General features: G+C 46.9%; 1 protein-coding gene, 2 non-coding genes and 1 pseudogene across 8 annotated transcripts in view; all 4 read right to left on the reverse strand.

Moving 5' to 3' along the window:
* The window catches only part of LINS1 (lines homolog 1), a 57250-nt gene that overhangs the window by 3262 nt on the left and 33609 nt on the right, over positions 1-20379 (reverse strand). For 3 of the 6 annotated variants that reach the window (XM_063794406.1, XM_063794404.1, XM_063794405.1), the window contains exons 8-9: positions 17273-17343; positions 14833-16863 (exon numbers count right to left, since the gene is read on the reverse strand). In XM_063794406.1, coding sequence (XP_063650476.1) covers positions 17287-17343 — 57 coding nt within the window. In that variant the 3' untranslated portion in view covers positions 14833-16863; positions 17273-17286. Of the gene's footprint in view, positions 1-10953; positions 11546-14832; positions 16864-17272; positions 17344-20379 lie in introns of those variants that run through there. The other 3 variants (XR_010151560.1, XR_010151562.1, XR_010151561.1) reach the window with 2 other exon arrangements.
* Positions 3504-3606, reverse strand: LOC112205641 (U6 spliceosomal RNA). Its single transcript, XR_002939743.1, has one exon. It is a non-coding gene; the product is annotated as a U6 spliceosomal RNA (small nuclear RNA).
* LOC129137110 (cAMP-dependent protein kinase catalytic subunit PRKX-like) lies at positions 5089-14478 on the reverse strand (annotated as a pseudogene).
* LOC112205804 (U6 spliceosomal RNA) lies at positions 12769-12875 on the reverse strand. Its single transcript, XR_002939886.1, has one exon. It is a non-coding gene; the product is annotated as a U6 spliceosomal RNA (small nuclear RNA).

The following is a 20379-nucleotide window of genomic DNA, read 5'->3' on the forward strand; positions in this document are numbered from 1 at the left end:
TCAATTCCCATCCGCTAAAACACATATGTAATGCCTTGTACATACAGAACAGACGTGTCCACCACGGAAGATCAAACTAAGCATCAACAGAACTTCCCAACATATGATGATTTACAGAGAACCGTGACAGGGCATCCTCCTTTTATTAGCAAGGACTGTTCTGCTGGGTGTAAGGCCAGAAAGTTTGCAAAGCAAACTTGATTATGAAAAGGCTTGGTGAAAATACAGCCCCCACCTCCACCAAGACACACACACACACACACGCACACACCCCAAATAAATTATCCAAATGCATTAAGACACCTGTTCTTGTGCTTTTCTTCTTGCTTTTGTTAGGTGAATCCTGCCCGTTTAAGTTAGACTAATTAGAAGGCCTTCTTGCCTCCGTCAGCAACAGAGAAAAACAGTGCATAAGACTCCTCCAATGTGTGTAAAATGCATGCTAGGTAGATTGAAGGAAAAACGAGAGGAACCCGGGCACCCCATTTCAAATCTCTACAACTGGAGAAATCAAAGGCTGCAAGGACTGTGTAGACCTGATGCAAAGTTAACTGGCTGCAAAAATAAAACCCAAGCCAGTGCTGTCTTGCACCCTGTTCACTCAGTAGCTGGAGCAATGAATGATTGTGACATTCTGGTGTGATATTTGTGCAGCCTGAGGTGCACCTGGCTACAGAGTGGAGCCTTGGGGTCTTTAACAGTATTAAGCCATAGTTTCACAGTTACAATGGTCCAAAGAACTAGAGGCCGTGTAGGTCAAACACAGAAATGGTGAACACATCCCAAACCACTCAACTGTTTAGTTCCACTGGTGATTTTTTTTAACGGGTAGTGATTTCAAATGATTTGGTGGGTGGTTTTTTGTTTTGTTTTGTTTTGTTTTTTTTTTTCTTCAGAGCAAACAAATGATTTGGTCTTTAAGTATGGACAGAAAAAAACAAAACGCTGAACGAGAAATTCACTAACAAGTGACTGTGCAGTTGTTTGAGGGCATGGAGAGGGAATGGGGTTGACAGCATTTTGAAGGGATGAAGTGCACGATCTTACCCCACTACTGGGGGGTTTCTGATTCTTATTCTATCATGCTGACAGCAAATATAATTTGCCCATCGCTGGCTATAGATATGTTTAGGCTAAGCAGGATTTAGACTTCTGTTGGGAAGGAATTAGAAGAATTCAGTAGAGACAGTGTATACTATTCAGTTGTGACTTTATTTTCTTCCTGGTTTTATCAATGCCTATGAAAGCAGGCTGGTGGCATTTCCCTTGAGAAAAACAAGACTTGCCCCACTATACTTCCTATTGTGGCATATCCATTTCCTAAAGATATTATCTTATAGTGTTCCAATTTAAGAAAATACTTCCAACTCATAAAATTACATGAAACAAAGTACATTTGTAATTTTTTTCTGATACAAATTTTGTGATTATCGTGATGAATTTTCCTCCACATTTAGCACAGTGATTGTTTCACGTGATCATCTATGTGGAAATTTTGGAATGCCCACCCAGATAAACTATTTTTATTTTTATTTTTTGAGATGGAGTCTTGTCCTGTCGCCCAGACTAGAGTGCAGTGGCACAATCCTGGCTCACTGCAGCCTCCGCCTCCCGGGTCCAAGCGATTCTCCTGCCTCAGCCTCCTGAGCAGCTGGGGCCACAGGCACCCACCAGCATGCCTAATTTTTGTAGTTTTAGTAGAGATGGGGGTTTTGCCATGCTGGCTAGGCTGGTCTCGAACTCCCAACCGTGGGTGATCTGCCCACCTCGGCCTCCCAAAGTGCTGGGATCACAGGCGTGAGCCACCATGCCGGGCCAGGTAAACTATTTTAAAATTATACATAGTGATTGTTCTATGTTTATAGCTCATTTTGATTAAATTAACCTCTACAGGACATTGGGCCATTTAAACTATGACCCCGCCATGGGGAAGTTACCAGGTAGCCTGTCTCACTTCAAATGTTGAAATGTGCATGATGGTCAAAAGTGGGTTTCACACCATCACACGTTCTTGGAAGTGCTTCTAATTTCTCATTTGTTCTGTATGGCTGGAGGCTGATTACAATGTCTGTAAAGAACAAGGTCATCAATGTGCTTTGCATATTTCATTTTCATGCATATCTGTTTGTTGCGGGAAGTCAGGGACCCCAAACGGAGGGACCGGCTGAAGCCATGGCAGAAGAACGTGGATTGTGAAGATTTCATGGACGTTTATTAGTTCCCCAAATTAATACTTTTGTAATTTCTTATGCCTGTCTTTACTGCAATCTCTAAACATAAATTGTAAAGATTTCATGGACACTTATCACTTCCCCAATCAATACTCTTGTGATTTCCTATGCCTGTCTTTACTTTAATCTCTTAATCCTGTCAGCTGAGGAAGATGTATGTTGCCTCAGGACCCTGTAATAATTGCATTAACTGCACAAATTGTACAGCATGTGTGTTTGAGCAGTATGAAATCTGGGTACCTTGAAAAAAGAACAGGATAACAGCAATTGTTCAGGGAATAAGAGAGATAGCCTTAAACTCTGATTGCCGGTGAGCCAGGCGGAACAGAGCCATATTTCTCTTCTTTCAAAAGCAAATGGGAGAAATATCGCTGAATTATTTTTCTCAGCAAGGAACATCCCTGAGAAAAAGAATGCACACCTGGGGGTGGGTCTCTGAACTGGCCCCCCGGGCGTGGTCGTCTCTTATGGTCGAGACTGCAGGGGTGAAATAGACCTCAGTCTCCCATAGCGCTCCCAGGCTCATTAGGAAGAGGAAATTCCCACCTAATAAATTTTGGTCAGACCGGTTGATCTCAAAAACCCTGTCTCCTGATAAGATGTTATCAATGACAATGGTGCCCGAAACTTCATTAGCAATTTTAATTTCGCCTCGGTCCTGTGGTCCTGTGATCTCACCCTGCCTCCACTTGCCTTGTGATATTCTATTACCTTCTGAAGTACTTGATGTCTGTGACCCACACCTATTCGCACACTCCCTCCCCTTTTGAAAATCCCTAATAAAAACTTGCTGGTTTTTGTGGCTTGTGGGGCATCACGGAACCTACTGACATGTGATGTCTCCCCCGGATGCTCAGCTTTAAAATTTCTCTCTTTTGTACTCTGTCCCTTTATTTCTCAAGCTGGCAGATGCTCAAGGAAAACAGAAAAGAACCTACGTGAATATCGGGGCAGGTTCCCCAATATCTGTTCACAATTAAGGCAAGGCATTTCAAGCTTTTCCTGATGCTAATTTTCATCTCAGTATGAAATCCTGGATTACAAAACAGGCAACCTAAAAATAGGCATTTTTTAGTACGTGGACTCATGGGTCTATGTACTTTTTAAAGTGTGCTGAAGAATAGTGTTTCATTTATGGTTTTATTAATAATTTTTAAAGCAGAATTTTCAACAATATTATTACTATGATTTATTTTTATAGTCAGCAAACACGAGACTTCATGCTCTTCCTTCTAGCTGCACATCTCGGTGCACAGTGTAACCTTTTTTAAAAAAAATATGGAATGCGGCATGAATCTGGATCTTCCTTGCACAGGGGGCCATGCTAATCTCCTCTGTGTCATTCTAATTTCAGTATACCTGCCGCTGAAGTCAGCACCAGTTTCACCTTTTCACATTCACAGTAAAAATGATGGGAAACTGCATGTGAAATGTTTCGAAAATGATGGCCCTCAACTGTTAATCCCAACAGGATGGTGACTGAGACGCACAGGCTGAAAATACAGTTGTCTAAAACATTTCCACATTTCATCATCTGAACATCATTTTCCACTAAGTTATTAATTGTAAAGACTTTATTCTACTGAACCTACTAATTATTCTCACCTGCTGAGTTGACCACCACGTGAAGAAAAGGTCATTAATGAAAAAGGGTGGCTATGTTCTGTTTCTGCAGTTTCACTGTGTTTTAACATTTTTTTCTTTTTATAGAGATGGGGTCTTGCTATGCTGCCCAGGCTGGTCTCAAACTCCTAGGCTCAAGCAATCCTCCTGCCTTGGCTTCCCCAAATCCTAGGATTACAGGAGTGAGCCACTGCACCCAGCTTCATGGTCTTTTAAAGCCTTAAGGTGGATGTGTCTTCATTCCACCTTTCATTCCACCTTCAAAAGCACAAAGCCATTGCCTTTTTTTTTTTTTTTTATTTAGACAGGGTCTCACTCTGTCACCCAGGCTGGAGTGCAGTGGTGTGATCTCGGATCACTGCGGCCTGGACCTCCCCGGGCTCAAGTGATCCTCTCATTTCAGCCTCCCGAGTAGCTGAGACTATAGGCAAGCGCCACCATGCCCGGCTAATTTTTTTGTAGTTTGTAGAGAGATGACATCTCACCATGTTTCCCAGACTGGTCTCCAACTCCTGGGCTCAAGCAATCCACCCACCTCAGCCTCCTGAAGTGCTGGGACTACAGGAACAAGCCACTGCACCCAGCTTAGATGAAATTTTTGAATGTGACACAGGTTTTTTAAATACAGTATATTCCTCCAACAACTTCAATGTCATTGTAGATTCTTGGAATAAATTCGCTCCCATATCTTCTTCTGTTTCTTCTTTTAAAGTCTCAAGTTACCAGGTAGGAAGCACTAAAGATACTGAAGATGGACCTCCCCATGATGTTTTCTTCACCCAAACTAAAAAATGCATGTGAGATGATTTTTTTAAATCCATGCAACATACCCTTCAGATGTTGTCCCCAAGAGAAGAGATTTTTGAAAAAACAAATTGAAAAATAAAAATTATAGGCTCTGTGAAGTATGAATATTTACATCATTGCACAATTTCTGTGGATCTGCCATAATGACTTCTATATATACACACAGGCGCACGCACGCACACACACACACACACACACACACACAATTTGTGGTTATAATTGAACAAGTCCAGTTCAAACTTATAAACTTAAGTCTATGAGAAAAACCAAGACATCACAGTAGGAACACAACACTAAAGGATAAGATAAAATCTACAATCAAACAATTTCCAAAACCTTCCTACAGTGTGGAATTCCAGTTGCTTAAATAATGCCAGTTATATTAATTTCAACTGTGCTCTGATCTGTTTCTATACATACAGGCACACAGAGAGAAAAGTGGAAATGTCCTTATCACGTGAAGAAGACATTGCTACTGGTCTGCTCAGGAGCAGCTCTTTGTTGCAGGCAGATTCCAGCCTTCCTGCTTCTTCCAGATGTGAGCTCCTGTCCTCAGAAATTCTTGAAGATTTCTAAACCCTTCTGCGGCACGGTCGCGGATGTGTCCCAGTCATTCTCGGGGTAAGTTCTGAAGTTGGAGGTGTTGCCATCACAGGCTATCTTGGGCACGATGGGAGGCTTCAGTTTTCTCTGCAGAACAGCTTCCCAGTCCAAGGAGCGGAACCACTGATGGCGTTTCACATCATTCGCCCCGTTCTTCATATTTCCTAACCGCCTTGTTCTGTCAACCACGAGCAGTTTCTTAATGAGATCTTTTACATGGAAATCCAAATGTCTGGGGAAATCTATCTTGTCTGCAAGAATTTTCTGATAAATGCCAAACGTGTTGTCACACACACACACACACACACACACACACACACACACACACAAACGGAGGAAACCCTGAGAGCATCTCGAATATCAGGATGCCGAGGGCCCACCAGTCCACAGCCCTTCCGTGACCCTCGCTCTGAATGACTTCGGGGGCCAGGTACTCGGGTGTTCCGCAGAGGGTCCAAGTCCTGTCTACCAGCTTCTTGGTGAACCCAAAGTCCGTGAGCTTGATGTGTCCGTCCCTATCCAGCAGGATGTTCTCCGGCTTCAAGTCCCTGTAGATGATCTCCTTGGAGTGCACGATGGCGCAGATGATCTCTGCAGAGAAGAAGAGTCCCCGGTTGTGCAGGTAGCTAAAGAGCTCACAGCCTGGAACACATTCCATGAGCCTGCAGAGGAAGCACTAGTCATGCCCCGTCCAGCACAGCCTGATGAGAAATGGGTGGATGATTCCCTCAGGACGCAGATGAGGAACGGGTGGATGACTTCCTTCGGGACGCAGATGAGGGACGGGCGGATGACTTCCTTCCGGATGCAGATGAGGGACGGGCGGATGATTCCTTCCGGACGCAGATGAGGGATGGGCAGATGACTTCCTTCCGGACGCAGATGAGGAAGGGATGGATGACTTCCTTTGGGACGCAGATGGGGATGGGCGGATGACTTCCTTCCGGACGCAGATGAGGGACGGGCGGATGATTCCTTCCGGATGCAGATGAGGGACGGGCAGATGACTTCCTTCCGGACGCAGATGAGGAAGGGATGGATGACTTCCTTCCGGACGCAGATGAGGGACGGGCGGATGACTTCCTTCCGGATGCAGATGAGGGACGGGCGGATGACTTCCTTCCAGACGCAGATGAGGAAGGGGTGGATGACTTCCTTCCAGATGCAGATAAGGGACGGGCGGATGACTTCCTTCAGGACGCAGATGAGGGACGGGCGGATGACTTCCTTCCAGATGCAGATAAGGGACGGGCGGATGACTTCCTTCCGGACGCAGATGAGGGACGGGCGGATGACTTCCTTCCAGACGCAGATGAGGGACGGGCGGATGACTTCCTTCAGGACGCAGATGAGGGACGGGCGGATGACTTCCTTCCGGACGCAGATGAGGGACGGGTGGATGACTTCCTTCCAGACGCAGATGAGGAAGGGGTGGATGACTTCCTTCCAGATGCAGATGAGGGACGGGCGGATGACTTCCTTCAGGACGCAGATGAGGGAAGGGCGGATGACTTCCTTCTGGACGCAGATGAGGGACGGGCGGATGATTCCTTCCGGACGCAGATGAGGGACGGGCGGATGACTTCCTTCGGGACGCACATGAGGGACGGGCGGATGACTTCCTTCCGGACGCAGATGATGAACGGGTGGATGACTTCCTTCCGGACGCAGATGAGGGACGGGCGGATGATTCCTTCCGGACGCAGATGAGGGACGGGCGGATGACTTCCTTCCGGACGCAGATGAGGAACGGGCGGATGACTTCCTTCAGGACGCAGATGAGGGACGGGCGGATGACTTCCTTCCGGACGCAGATGATGAACGGGTGGATGACTTCCTTCCGGACGCAGATGAGGGACGGGCGGATGATTCCTTCCGGACGCAGATGAGGGACGGGCGGATGACTTCCTTCCGGACGCAGATGATGAATGGGCGGATGACTTCCTTCCGGACGCAGATGGGGATGGGCGGATGACTTCCTTCCAGACGCAGATGAGGGACGGGCGGATGACTTCCTTCCGGACGCAGATGAGGGACGGGCGGATGATTCCTTCCGGACGCAGATGAGGGACGGGCAGATGACTTCCTTCGGGATGCAGATGAGGAAGGGATGGATGACTTCCTTTGGGACGCAGATGGGGATGGGCGGATGACTTCCTTCCGGACGCAGATGAGGGACGGGCGGATGATTCCTTCCGGACGCAGATGAGGGACGGGCAGATGACTTCCTTCGGGATGCAGATGAGGAAGGGATGGATGACTTCCTTTGGGACGCAGATGGGGATGGGCGGATGACTTCCTTCCAGACGCAGATGAGGGACGGGCGGATGACTTCCTTCCGGACGCAGATGAGGGACGGGCGGATGACTTCCTTCCGGACGCAGATGAGGGACGGGTGGATGACTTCCTTCCAGACGCAGATGAGGAAGGGGTGGATGACTTCCTTCCAGATGCAGATGAGGGACGGGCGGATGACTTCCTTCAGGACGCAGATGAGGGAAGGGCGGATGACTTCCTTCTGGACGCAGATGAGGGACGGGCGGATGATTCCTTCCGGACGCAGATGAGGGACGGGCGGATGACTTCCTTCGGGACGCACATGAGGGACGGGCGGATGACTTCCTTCCGGACGCAGATGATGAACGGGTGGATGACTTCCTTCCGGACGCAGATGAGGGACGGGCGGATGATTCCTTCCGGACGCAGATGAGGGACGGGCGGATGACTTCCTTCCGGACGCAGATGAGGAACGGGCGGATGACTTCCTTCTGGACGCAGATGAGGGACGGGCGGATGACTTCCTTCAGGACGCAGATGAGGGACGGGCGGATGACTTCCTTCCGGACGCAGATGATGAACGGGTGGATGACTTCCTTCCGGACGCAGATGAGGGACGGGCGGATGATTCCTTCCAGACGCAGATGAGGAAGGGGTGGATGACTTCCTTCCGGACGCAGATGAGGGACGGGCGGATGACTTCCTTCAGGACGCAGATGAGGGACGGGCGGATGACTTCCTTCCGGACGCAGATGATGAACGGGTGGATGACTTCCTTCCGGACACAGATGAGGGACGGGCGGATGATTCCTTCCGGACGCAGATGAGGGACGGGCGGATGACTTCCTTCGGGACGCAGATGAGGGAAGGGCGGATGACTTCCTTCAGGACGCAGATGAGGGACGGGCGGATGACTTCCTTCCGGACGCAGATGATGAACGGGTGGATGACTTCCTTCCGGACACAGATGAGGGACGGGCGGATGATTCCTTCCGGACGCAGATGAGGGACGGGCGGATGACTTCCTTCGGGACGCAGATGAGGGACGGGCGGATGACTTCCTTCCGGACGCAGATGAGGGACGGGCGGATGACTTCCTTCCGGACGCAGATGAGGAACGGGCGGATGACTTCCTTCTGGACGCAGATGAGGGACGGGCGGATGACTTCCTTCAGGACGCAGATGAGGGACGGGCGGATGACTTCCTTCCAGATGCAGATAAGGGACGGGTGGATGACTTCCTTCAGGACGCAGATGAGGGACGGGCGGATGACTTCCTTCTGGACGCAGATGAGGGACGGGCGGATGACTTCCTTCAGGACGCAGATGAGGGACGGGCGGATGACTTCCTTCCGGACGCAGATGAGGGACGGGCGGATGACTTCCTTCCGGACGCAGATGAGGGATGGGCGGATGACTTCCTTCCGGACGCAGATGAGGGACGGGCGGATGATTCCTTCGGGACGCAGATGAGGGACGGGCGGATGATTCCTTCGGGACGCAGATGAGGGACGGGCGGATGATTCCTTCCGGACGCAGATGAGGGACGGGCGGATGACTTCCTTCCGGACGCAGATGAGGAACGGGCGGATGACTTCCTTCGGGACGCAGATGAGGGACGGGCGGATGACTTCCTTCAGGGACACAGATGAGGGACGGGAGGATGACTTCCTTCCGGACGCAGATGATGAACGGGTGGATGACTTCCTTCCGGACGCAGATGAGGGACAGGCGGATGATTCCTTTGGGACGCAGATGAGGGACGGGCGGATGACTTCCTTCCGGACGCAGATGAGGGACGGGCGGATGACTTCCTTCCGGACGCAGATGAGGGACGGGCGGATGATTCCTTCCAGACGCAGATGAGGAAGGGGTGGATGACTTCCTTCCAGATGCAGATAAGGGACGGGTGGATGACTTCCTTCAGGACGCAGATGAGGGACGGGCGGATGACTTCCTTCCGGACGCAGATGAGGGACGGGCGGATGACTTCCTTCCGGACGCAGATGAGGGATGGGCGGATGACTTCCTTCCGGACGCAGATGAGGGACGGGCGGATGATTCCTTCCAGACGCAGATGAGGAAGGGGTGGATGACTTCCTTCCAGATGCAGATAAGGGACGGGTGGATGACTTCCTTCAGGACGCAGATGAGGGACGGGCGGATGACTTCCTTCTGGACGCAGATGAGGGACGGGCGGATGACTTCCTTCGGGACGCAGATGAGGGACGGGCGGATGACTTCCTTCCGGACGCAGATGAGGGACGGGCGGATGACTTCCTTCCGGACGCAGATGAGGGATGGGCGGATGACTTCCTTCCGGACGCAGATGAGGGACGGGCGGATGATTCCTTCGGGACGCAGATGAGGGACGGGCGGATGATTCCTTCGGGACGCAGATGAGGGACGGGCGGATGATTCCTTCCGGACGCAGATGAGGGACGGGCGGATGACTTCCTTCCGGACGCAGATGAGGAACGGGCGGATGACTTCCTTCGGGACGCAGATGAGGGACGGGCGGATGACTTCCTTCGGGATGCAGATGAGGGACGGGCGGATGACTTCCTTCCGGACGCAGATGATGAACGGGCGGATGACTTCCTTCCGGACGCAGATGGGGATGGGCGGATGACTTCCTTCCAGACGCAGATGAGGGACGGGCGGATGACTTCCTTCGGGACGCACATGAGGGACGGGCGGATGACTTCCTTCAGGGACACAGATGAGGGACGGGAGGATGACTTCCTTCCGGACGCAGATGATGAACGGGTGGATGACTTCCTTCCGGACGCAGATGAGGGACAGGCGGATGATTCCTTTGGGACGCAGATGAGGGACGGGCGGATGACTTCCTTCCGGACGCAGATGAGGGACGGGCGGATGACTTCCTTCCGGACGCAGATGAGGGACGGGCGGATGACTTCCTTCCGGACGCAGATGAGGGACGGGCAGATGACTTCCTTCCGGACGCAGATGAGGAAGGGATGGATGACTTCCTTTGGGACGCAGATGAGGGACGGGCGGATGACTTCCTTCCGGACGCAGATGAGGGACGGGCGGATGACTTCCTTCCGGACGCAGATGAGGGACAGGCGGATGATTCCTTTGGGACGCAGATGAGGGACGGGCGGATGACTTCCTTCCGGACGCAGATGAGGGACGGGCGGATGAGTCCTTCAGGACGCACTTCTCAATGTGCGTGTGCTGCTCCTGCCAGGTGGATGACGTCAGGAATGCTCATCAACTTGAGGGCGAAGAAATGCTTGGCTCTCTTCTCCTTCACCGGGTACACCCGCCCGAACGTCCCAGTGCCCACGGTGGCCAGCGTGTCAAAGTCCTGCAGGCGGTAGGCAGGCGGCTCCAGCGACCAGGCCTTGGGGCTGGGGCAGAGCGGGGGCGCCCAGCCGGGGGTCTCCTCCCACACCTCTCAGGGGTCACTCTGGGCCTGTCACGGCTGCCCACGCCACGGCTGCCTGGGCCAGTCGGGGCTCCTCCATGCGGACGCACTCAGGTCCGGGGCACCGGGCCAGGCTGGAGCGCTCGGGGAGGCGGGCTTCCCAGGACGCAGCCTCGGAGGGCGGCGCAGCAGTGGCATCAACGGAGGCTCCCCATGGGCGCCCTCGCCTCCCAGCACGTGGCCCGGCGTGGCTGACAATGCCCCCGGGTGGGAGCAGCCGCCGGCCTCGTGGGGGGGTGGGCACCGAGTGCCGCGCGGCGGCGGGAAAGACGGGGCCCGCGGCCCGGGCTGCGGGGGCAGGGAGGGAGCCCTGCGCATTCCCAGTCTCGTGCCCGCCCCCTCCTCCAGCTTGGTAGCTGCCAGCGCGCTCTACGGTGTTTTTGTTTGTTTTTTACCAGCTGATTCACAACTCAAGTAGCACAGTGAGGGTGGACAATTCGGACTGCCTAAGCATCCCAGCATCGTCTGTTCTACATATCACTATTCCAAATGGCATGCTGCTGTGTTTGTGAATCCAGCCTCCCACATTGGGTATGTCACCATTGACCTATAACAATTGGAATGACACATCTTCACTAGGGGCAGGCCTTGGCCATCCTCCACAGCAGACTATTAAGTAACAAAATAAGCAGTACTATTTATTTACTTCTTACTATGCTGTTTTAAAAAAAAGCCTCTGATGAAATCCTGGTGGCTTCTTCTCTGTTCTTACCAATCCAGGAAGTGTAGAGAGCTGTTGAGCCCTGTTTCCAAATCCCCAGGTGAAGCTGCACTGACATGCCTTCTGTCCATACAGCCCTTTCCAAGACTCAGCTGTTTGTGATCACCCCCAAATGTTACCCTGATTCTATTACCAATTTGTAATAAAACTCACTTGTATGGTGGAAAGGCTGTTGCCAATTAATTTTATTTTCGTCACCCATCTTCCCTTCCATGTAATCGTCAAATTGTTTATTGTACATATTAAAAATGACACACAATCAAGAGGGCATATGCTATATTCAAGCAAAGAATGCTATGTGAGCCATGCGTGGTGGCTCACGCCTGTAATGCCAGCACTTTGGGAGGCCAAGGGGGGTGGATCAATTGAGGTCAGGGGTTTGAGACCAGCCTGGCCAACATGGTGAAACCCCATTTCTACTAAAAATACCAAAAAAAAAAAAAAAATACCCGGACATGGTGGTGCACGCTTGTAATCCTAGCTACTTGGGAGTCTGAGGCAGGAGAATTACTTGAACCCAGGAGGTGGAGGTTGCAGTGAGCCAAGATTGCACCACTGCACTCCAGTCTGGGCAACAGAATGAGATGCCATCTCAAAAAAAAAATGCTATGCGATACAAAAATGATGTACTTGTCAATAGTCCAGTGAGTCAGGGGAATCTTTTCTCTTTATTGTGGAGAAAAATAGCACAATCAGAAAAAAAATTAAAAAATAATTTTCAGGAAAACTGACAGTTAAAAATCCAATTCTGTTTTACACAAGTAGTCTTTTGTGTTTTGCAGAAAAACAAATATCTGTTGATTTGGAGATGGACAATATATGGTCCTTAGCAAATAAAAGAAGTTTAGCTGTGGGGAAACCTGCACTTCCTCATAATTTATTGAATAGCTTAAAAAGATGTCATCAGCAATTATAAGTGTGCTTCTGGGGTGCTTACTTCACAGGCCTCAAAGGGAGAAATGAGTCTGACAGGAGGCTTGAGGCACTTAAAAAACACACAGACATTCTGATTGCCACCCCTAGAAAGTGCCTTTTTTTTTTTAAAGTTACAAAATATGAAATGCTTCATAAATTTACATGTCATCCTTGAGCAGGGGCCATGCTAATCTTCTCTGTATCATTCCAATTTTAGTATATGTGCTGCCAATATAAGCATAGAAAGTGCTTTTCAGATGGCCAGGCACAGTGGCTCATGCCTGTAATCCCAGCACTTTGGGAGGCCTAGGTGGGCAGATCACCTGAGGTCAGGAGTTAGAGACCAGCCTGACCAACACTAAGAAACCCTGTCTCTACTAAAAATACAAAATTAGCTGGGTGTGGTGGTGCATGCCTGTAATACCAGCTATTTGGGAGGCAGAGGCAGGAGAATTGCTTGAACCCGGGAGGTGGAGGTTGTGGTGAGCCAGGATAGTGCCATTGCACATTTTTCAGGTAAAACCATGCTTCAACTCTACTGCCTTCAATGATTAGGTAGGCTCTACCAAACAGCAAACACCTGAGCCATTCTCACTGGAAAGAAAATCACAGGCAGATCACATTCCATATCTCAATGCTTCTAAATATCAGAGAACTGCTGGGACAGTGGTGTGTGCCTGTAATCTCAGCTACTTGGGAGGCTGAGGCAGGAGGATTGAGCCCAGGAGTTTGAGACTAGTCTGGGCAACATAGTGAGATTCCATTGCAAAAAAACAGTATGTGAAGTAAATTTAAAATAAATATCAGAGAAGTGTACTTTGAAAACAAAGCAAAAATTCTGAAAAGGAAAAACACAAGCAATCCAGGGTGTGCACAAGCATGTATTGTACCCAATGCAGTAAGTAACTGGACTACAGTTCATTCCAACTACTTGGTAAGGTTCATTGTGAACTGCAAACTTAGAAAGGGATCACTGTTTGCTTTTCCTTTATCTTAAAAAAAATATATAGGCCAGCTTTGCAATTAAGAGGGGATACATGGTGTTTACTGTAAAGGCTTTGATGTGAGTTCAGTTCTACCCTCTTTAAAATAACCAGAAAAACTCAGAAATGGTTTGCTAGTCTGATCTATGATCCTACTGTTAGAAAAGGCATTTTGTCAACCATAATTTTCGAATGTGCATTTTGATAAAGCAAGACAATTTTTATACTGTCATAAGTGACAATCAAGACCAATTAAAGTTTAATATTTAGGTCAAGTGTCCAAACATCTGGGCAGTCCATGTCTGCAAAGTGCAGCCCTAGTGGGTTGTGTTGAGGAAGAGGTGGGAGGTACAGCAGCAAGTCCAGCTGGTGCCCAGGGAGATATTTTGGATTTCTGGAACATTGCCTTTGGTGATTGTGTTAAAACTATTTCTGACTTGAATGGTATTGTTTTCAGCCTGTCATTTCAAAGGTGCCACCCAAAATGCCAGTATTATTTGTGTGCAGAGAATACAAATAAATTGAAAACCACCGTCCTTGGTTTCTACCTCTTCCCCTCCTGTGCACACTTGAGTCCACCTAAAATTTCTCTCTTAAACATCATCAGCTACTTCCTAAGGGTCAAACCATCTGGTGGTTTCTCAGATCTCATCCCACTGTTGCTCTCAGAGATACTAAACCCCACATAAATTTTCCTTCTCAAAGCTCTATAAAACCTTTCTTAGTTTCCTCATAGAATTTTCTGTTCTCCTGCCTCAAATTTCCCTCACGTTCCTTCTTCTATCCAGTACTCCCCTGACCCACCCTCACCTTTTCTCTCTCCACTCTCAGGGCAATCACACTTTCTTCTATGATGTTCATAATACTTGTATACAAATGACTCATATTTGGCTCTGTCCTTCTAATTTCCAACAGAGCATTTCTAACTCTCTGCTGGATGCCACGCTGTGCTGATAACAGTGTCAGAAGTCACTCAGGTGAGAACTGAACTTTTCTTCCTCCTAAGGCTTCCTTTCTTATTTGAGTAAACAGAGCAGCATCTCAGCATGCCAGTGAAACGATGGCTCTTTATTTCAGGTTGATCCTGTTCCTCCTTTTTAAATTCTTTTTTCCAGTTATACTTGCACACATTATTTAAAGACTAAGTCTTTCAGTTCTAAAAACTTTCCTTGAATTTCTTTGGTACTTTCTCTTTTCCAGTCCTTTTTTCTCTTTCTGATACTTCTATTATTCAATTATTGGACCTTGGTGACCAGTTCTCACATTGTATCATCTCTCTCTCTCCTATTTTCTAATTTCTTTGTCCTATTGCTGTAAAATCTAGATTTCCTCAACTTATTTTTACTACATTTCTACTTTTTCATTTTTGCTATCACATTATTAATTTATAAGAGGTATTTGTTTCCCCACTGAATATTTTTTTCTTTTTTGAGACAGGGTCTTGCTCTGCTCTGTCACCCAGGCTGGAGTGCAGTGGTGCGATTATACGATTGTAGTTCACTGTAACCTCAAACTCCTGGGTTCAAACCATCCTTCTGCCAAGCCTCTCAAGTAGCTGGGACTACTATACTCAGCTATTTAGGGTTTTTTTTTTGGAGAGACAGAGTCTCATGATGTCGCCCAGGCTGGTCTTAAACTCCTGGGCTCAAGTGATTCTCTTGCCTTGGCCTCCCAAAGTGCTGGAATTACAGGTGTAAGCCACCATGCCCAGCCCCTCACTGAATATTTTTTATGTAGTATCCTTTATAATTTCTTTGAGGGTATTGATAAATTAACTTCCTCTTTGTTTAATCTGTTTCGTGTTTGTTTTGATCTCTGCCTTTTGGGTTAGAGGCTTTCCCCTAATTCCTGTTGATCCTTGGCTATTCACTCACATTATATGTAAGAGTGAGCCACTTAAATGCCAGTTAGCTCTATGTACATGGTGATATTTGCCACTATGGGCTTCATAGTAGGGTGATTTGGCTGGGTAATTCATTTGGGGAACCCCAATATCAGTGTCTTTAGGTCTTTTTTCTTGGGTTTGTTAAATTCCCCAGAAAAGTCTCTTCTAGCCTCCTACTTAGAGTTAGAAGTGTTCTGGCAATAGAGTTGGGGAGAAGGCCGGGGAGGATGGTGGTTATATTTAGTATGTAAATGTTTAATTAATCCTGTTTTCAGTATGTTATTCCTATCTCCAGCTGTGTCTGGTGTTCCCCAGTCCAAAGACCTGTTGTTTCACACTCTCCGGGAATTAACCTCTAATCTGCTAGGTGGTGGAGGGAGCAATGGCTAACTACATGGAATGGGGCAGAGGATCTAGAAGTAATTGTTTCCTGAATTGCTTTTCCACCCACCACCCCATGGTACAGCATGGTACTCAAGACTACAAGCTCCTGAGCCGTCAGAGGAATCCAGCTCATAAGTCAGGTTTTTCAGTTTTCCCCATTCCAGATAGGAATGTAATGTTCCTGGGTTGACTAAGTTAGTTTGAACCCGCCACTGCAAAATTGTAACTGGGACAGTGGAAGAGATCGGACTTAACCAACTCCATCTTGCTTCTTACCTCCAAGCTGTCCTTGTTCATCCCTGGGCATAGGCTGAACTAATTTTGAGAGGAATTTATTGTTTAAAACAAAGATAAGAGGCAAATCCCCTTCTTGCCTGGGGACGAGACTGCCTTTGTAGGATTAACAAATTAGTCACAAGATTAGAAATTATGGTTTAGGAGTCATGCAGCTGGAGGCTGCAAGATTCTGACCCTCCCTAAACTGCTCCTAAGTCAGTAACTATTTTGTAGACCCTGCACTTGATGGATCAGCTGGCACCACCCAGATCGATAAACTGGCTCATCTGATCTTGGTTCTTGTGGCCCTCACCCAGGAACTGACTCAGCACAAGAAGACAGCTTTAATTCCCTGATCTCTTCTCTTTCCCAACCAATCAGCACTCTTGACTCACATCCCCTTCCCACCAAATTATCCTTAAAAACTCTGATCCCTGAATGCTCGGAAAGACCGATTTGAGTTATAATAAAACTTCAGTCTCCCCTACAGCCGGCTCTGCGTGAATTACTCTTTCTTTATTGAAATTCCTGTCTTGATAAATCGGCTTTGTTTAGGGAGTGGGAAAGATGAACCCACTGGGCGGTTACGAGTTTTCAACCTACCTACCTTTGAGCTTCCAAAATTGTTTTCTCCTTTTCCATTTTGTCCTCATGTGTCTTGTTGCTTGTGATTTGGCCTCTTTATTGTTGTTAGTGGGTGTCTGAGGGCAGAAAAGCTGATGTGAGCATTCAGCCAGGCCTGGATCCCATTCCCATTGCCCTTGCCTTCAGTGGGATTTCTGCAATAAACTCTTCCACTCTATTGTGGCAATAAACTCTAGCCACTATATTGCCACTAAAGTCACTTTCTTCAAATACAAAACCAGTCATTTACTCAAACACCTCATCAGCTGTCCACTGTGTATAGAAAAGTCAATACTCCATAGCACATCACCCTAGGTCTTGGATGACCTGACTCCAGTATAAGTTTATAGTGTGACTTATACCACCTACCACACATATCCAAATCTGCAACAATTTTAGTTTTAATAGTGTACATCCCTCATCTTCTATCTTGAAGGCAGGAATAAATTACATAGGGAGTCTGAGAAGAGGTTGGAACCCAACTACCTGAATCCATTACTTCAGCTCTGCCACTTTACTGGCTGGGTGATCTTGGGCAAGCTACTTAATCTCCATGTCTGCAAAACAAGAATAATAATAATAATAATAATAATAATAATAATAATAGGACCTACTTTCTAACATTGTTACAAGGATTAGAAGAGCACTTAACAGTGGCTAGCAAGTAGGAAGTGCAAGGTAAGGATAATGATTATAATTCTCTGCACATCTGTCTCCTCCAGTAGATTATCAAGTCCCTGGAGAAGGATCACTTCTCATTTATTCAACATTTGTGCTGTGCCTATGATGTAACGAAGTAAAAAGAGCTTAGCAAATGGAAAGACTGTTGACTTATGGTTCAAATATAATGTGACAAATGATACAACACAGGAAAGAGCAAAGCGCAGAGAATAGAGCATGCAGAATTGAATGGTGAAGAACGGATGGGGGAAGGCTTCACAATCTAACACTGAAGATGGGGCTTGATGAATGAATATTTAAGAGCCAAGAGTTGTGCAAGGAACAGTGGATGGGGAGAAAACCACAGACAGCCTGGAGAAGCAGGTTGGGGCCAGTTGCACAAGGCCCTGCATAACCTGTTTACCATACACTTTATTGTTTGACCAGTGTTTGCTAATCTCACTGTTCTAGCATATCAGGCGTGTCAGAGAATTATGAAGAGTCAAAGTATTTTGTTACTAATAATAGCTGAAATGTGGGTACTTAACTTTTTTTTGAGATGGAGTTTTGCTCTTGTGCCCAAGCTGGAGTGCAATGGAGCGATCTCAGCTCACTGCAGCCTCTGCCTCTGGGGTTCAAGCGATTCTCCTGCCTCAGCCTCCCATGTAGCTGGGATTATGGGTGTGTGCCACCATACCTGGCTGGTTTTTTGTATTTTTAGTAGAGACGGGGTTTCACCATGTTGGCCAGGCTGGTCTTGAACTCCTGACCTCAGGTGATCCACCCGCCTCAGCCTCCCAAAGTGCTGGGATTACAGGCGTGAGCCACCATGCCTAGCCAGGTACTTGACATTTTAAAAATAAATCAGGACACACTCCCAAATGATGTTGAACAAAAGAATACATAATCTATGACTCCATTTATAAAAGAAAGAGAAAACCAGGCAAAGATTGTCTCTGTTGTCTCAGTTCATGACACAGTTACCTTCAGGGGTGCACAGTGACAGGGAGAGGATTCAAGAGGGACTTCTGGGTGCCTCATGCTATTTCTTGATCTGGGGACTGGCTCCACAGGTGTGCTGTTTCTGAAACTTCAACAAGCTGTATACTTATAGTGCACTTTTCTGTATCTCTTCTGCTTTAAAATAAGTAAGTCAGGTGCACGGCACCATGTGCTCACTTGTATTTCCATATGCTTTTACTGGAAGGGGTGAGGTTACAGACTGCTCTTGTGTTGTACTCTGGGAATTCACTGTGCAGACATGCATCAATAGTTTTGTGTTCCTTTAAGAAGTAACTCTGGGAATAGCGCTTAGATGCTCAGAAAGGCCAAGGATAGTGATCACACCAGCCAAGGGTCACCTTTAGCAAGAGCAGGGCTTAGTGAGTGTGTGATGAATTGACTTACACTCGAGTTAGTTATAAATGTAGAGATTCTGAAACACCAACTTCGCATACCTGTAAGATTGCTTTTCCCTCATTTTACATGTAATGAGGGGCTGACAGTTCCTTGCTAACCTTATAGAGAAACACAAGTCAAAACCACATCTGCATAAGCATGAGTTATAATGCATTCAACATTTATGTACCCTTAGGAACAAGAGTCGATTTTTTTTTCCCAGTTATTTCCATCAAAAAACAGCCATGTGTCACTTGACAGGGACATGTTCTGAGAAATGAGCTGTAAGGCAATTTTGTTGTCATGTCATGTATGTCACAGAGTATACTCAACAAACCTAGATGGCATAGCCTACTACACACCTAGGTTATATGGTATAGCCCATTGCTCCTAGGCTACAAACCTGTACACAGCATGTTACTGTACTGAATACTGTAGGCAACTGTAACACAATAGTAAGTATGCGTGTATCTAAACATGCCTAAACATAGGACAGTCACAGTAAAAATAACGGCTTGATAGTCTTATGGGACCACTGTACTATGTGGTCTGTTATTGAAATAACCTAATGCAGTGCTGCATGTATCCCGCTAAAAATAGTACAAAAAGATGAGACTTTGTCTTCCACATCAGACCTGTCTCCCAAGGCAACCACTATTATGACTTTCTTAGGTAGTCTTACATACATATTTTATACATGCACAAAAGCATATATATGAATGTGTATTACTCCCGCCCTGCTTCTTTCCCTAAATAATTGCAAGCCCCATGTATTTACTTGTTTTTTACTGGAGATGTTTCACATCCACAAACATGCATAGAACGCATCTACTATTCCACTGACTAGACAAATTCTGACTTACTTTACCAGGTATTTCTAGTAAAACTCTAAAACCTTAACATTTTTTACAAACTACGTGGCATCCTTGAATACACATTCTTTGACGTGCTTTTTCAATTATGGTAGAAACTGCCTTAACGCATAGCCTCACCGACAGCATGTTAAAACGCAAACCTTTTGACCTTTGCGTTGCTATTTGGCTAACACTGGTACTTCGCTGTTATTTTAATCAGCAACTTTCTATTTAGCTCCACTGATTTTTCCATGTCTACCTGAATTAAGTACTAAACTGTTTCGAATACCATAGCCTTAATATATATTTTAATGTCCGGTAGGTTTAGTCTTTGTTCTGTTTCTCTGCAAAGAGATCATTAAAAAAAAAAATGGACAGGCAATATTTTAGACTGCCTTAATGCCAGACTTCACAGCACAATATAGCTATTGCTCCTATTACACAAACATATTAAAATGGAATTTACTGCTTCCCCTTAAGAATATGGAACATAATTATTCATGTCACAATTTTAAATAGGAAAATTATGTAGTGATTAAATTTTTTTTTTAGAAAGAATCATGTTCATACAGTAGGCCAGGTATAATCACTTCTCAAAGAAACGGCTAAGATTTTACATTTGTAATATATCGCTTTCTGTGTAAATACCCCAGAAGGAAATAGTAACTGTATTTGGTTAGT

The sequence above is a fragment of the Pan troglodytes genome, chromosome 16 (genome assembly GCF_028858775.2).
Source record: "Pan troglodytes isolate AG18354 chromosome 16, NHGRI_mPanTro3-v2.0_pri, whole genome shotgun sequence".
NCBI lineage: Eukaryota > Metazoa > Chordata > Mammalia > Primates > Hominidae > Pan > Pan troglodytes.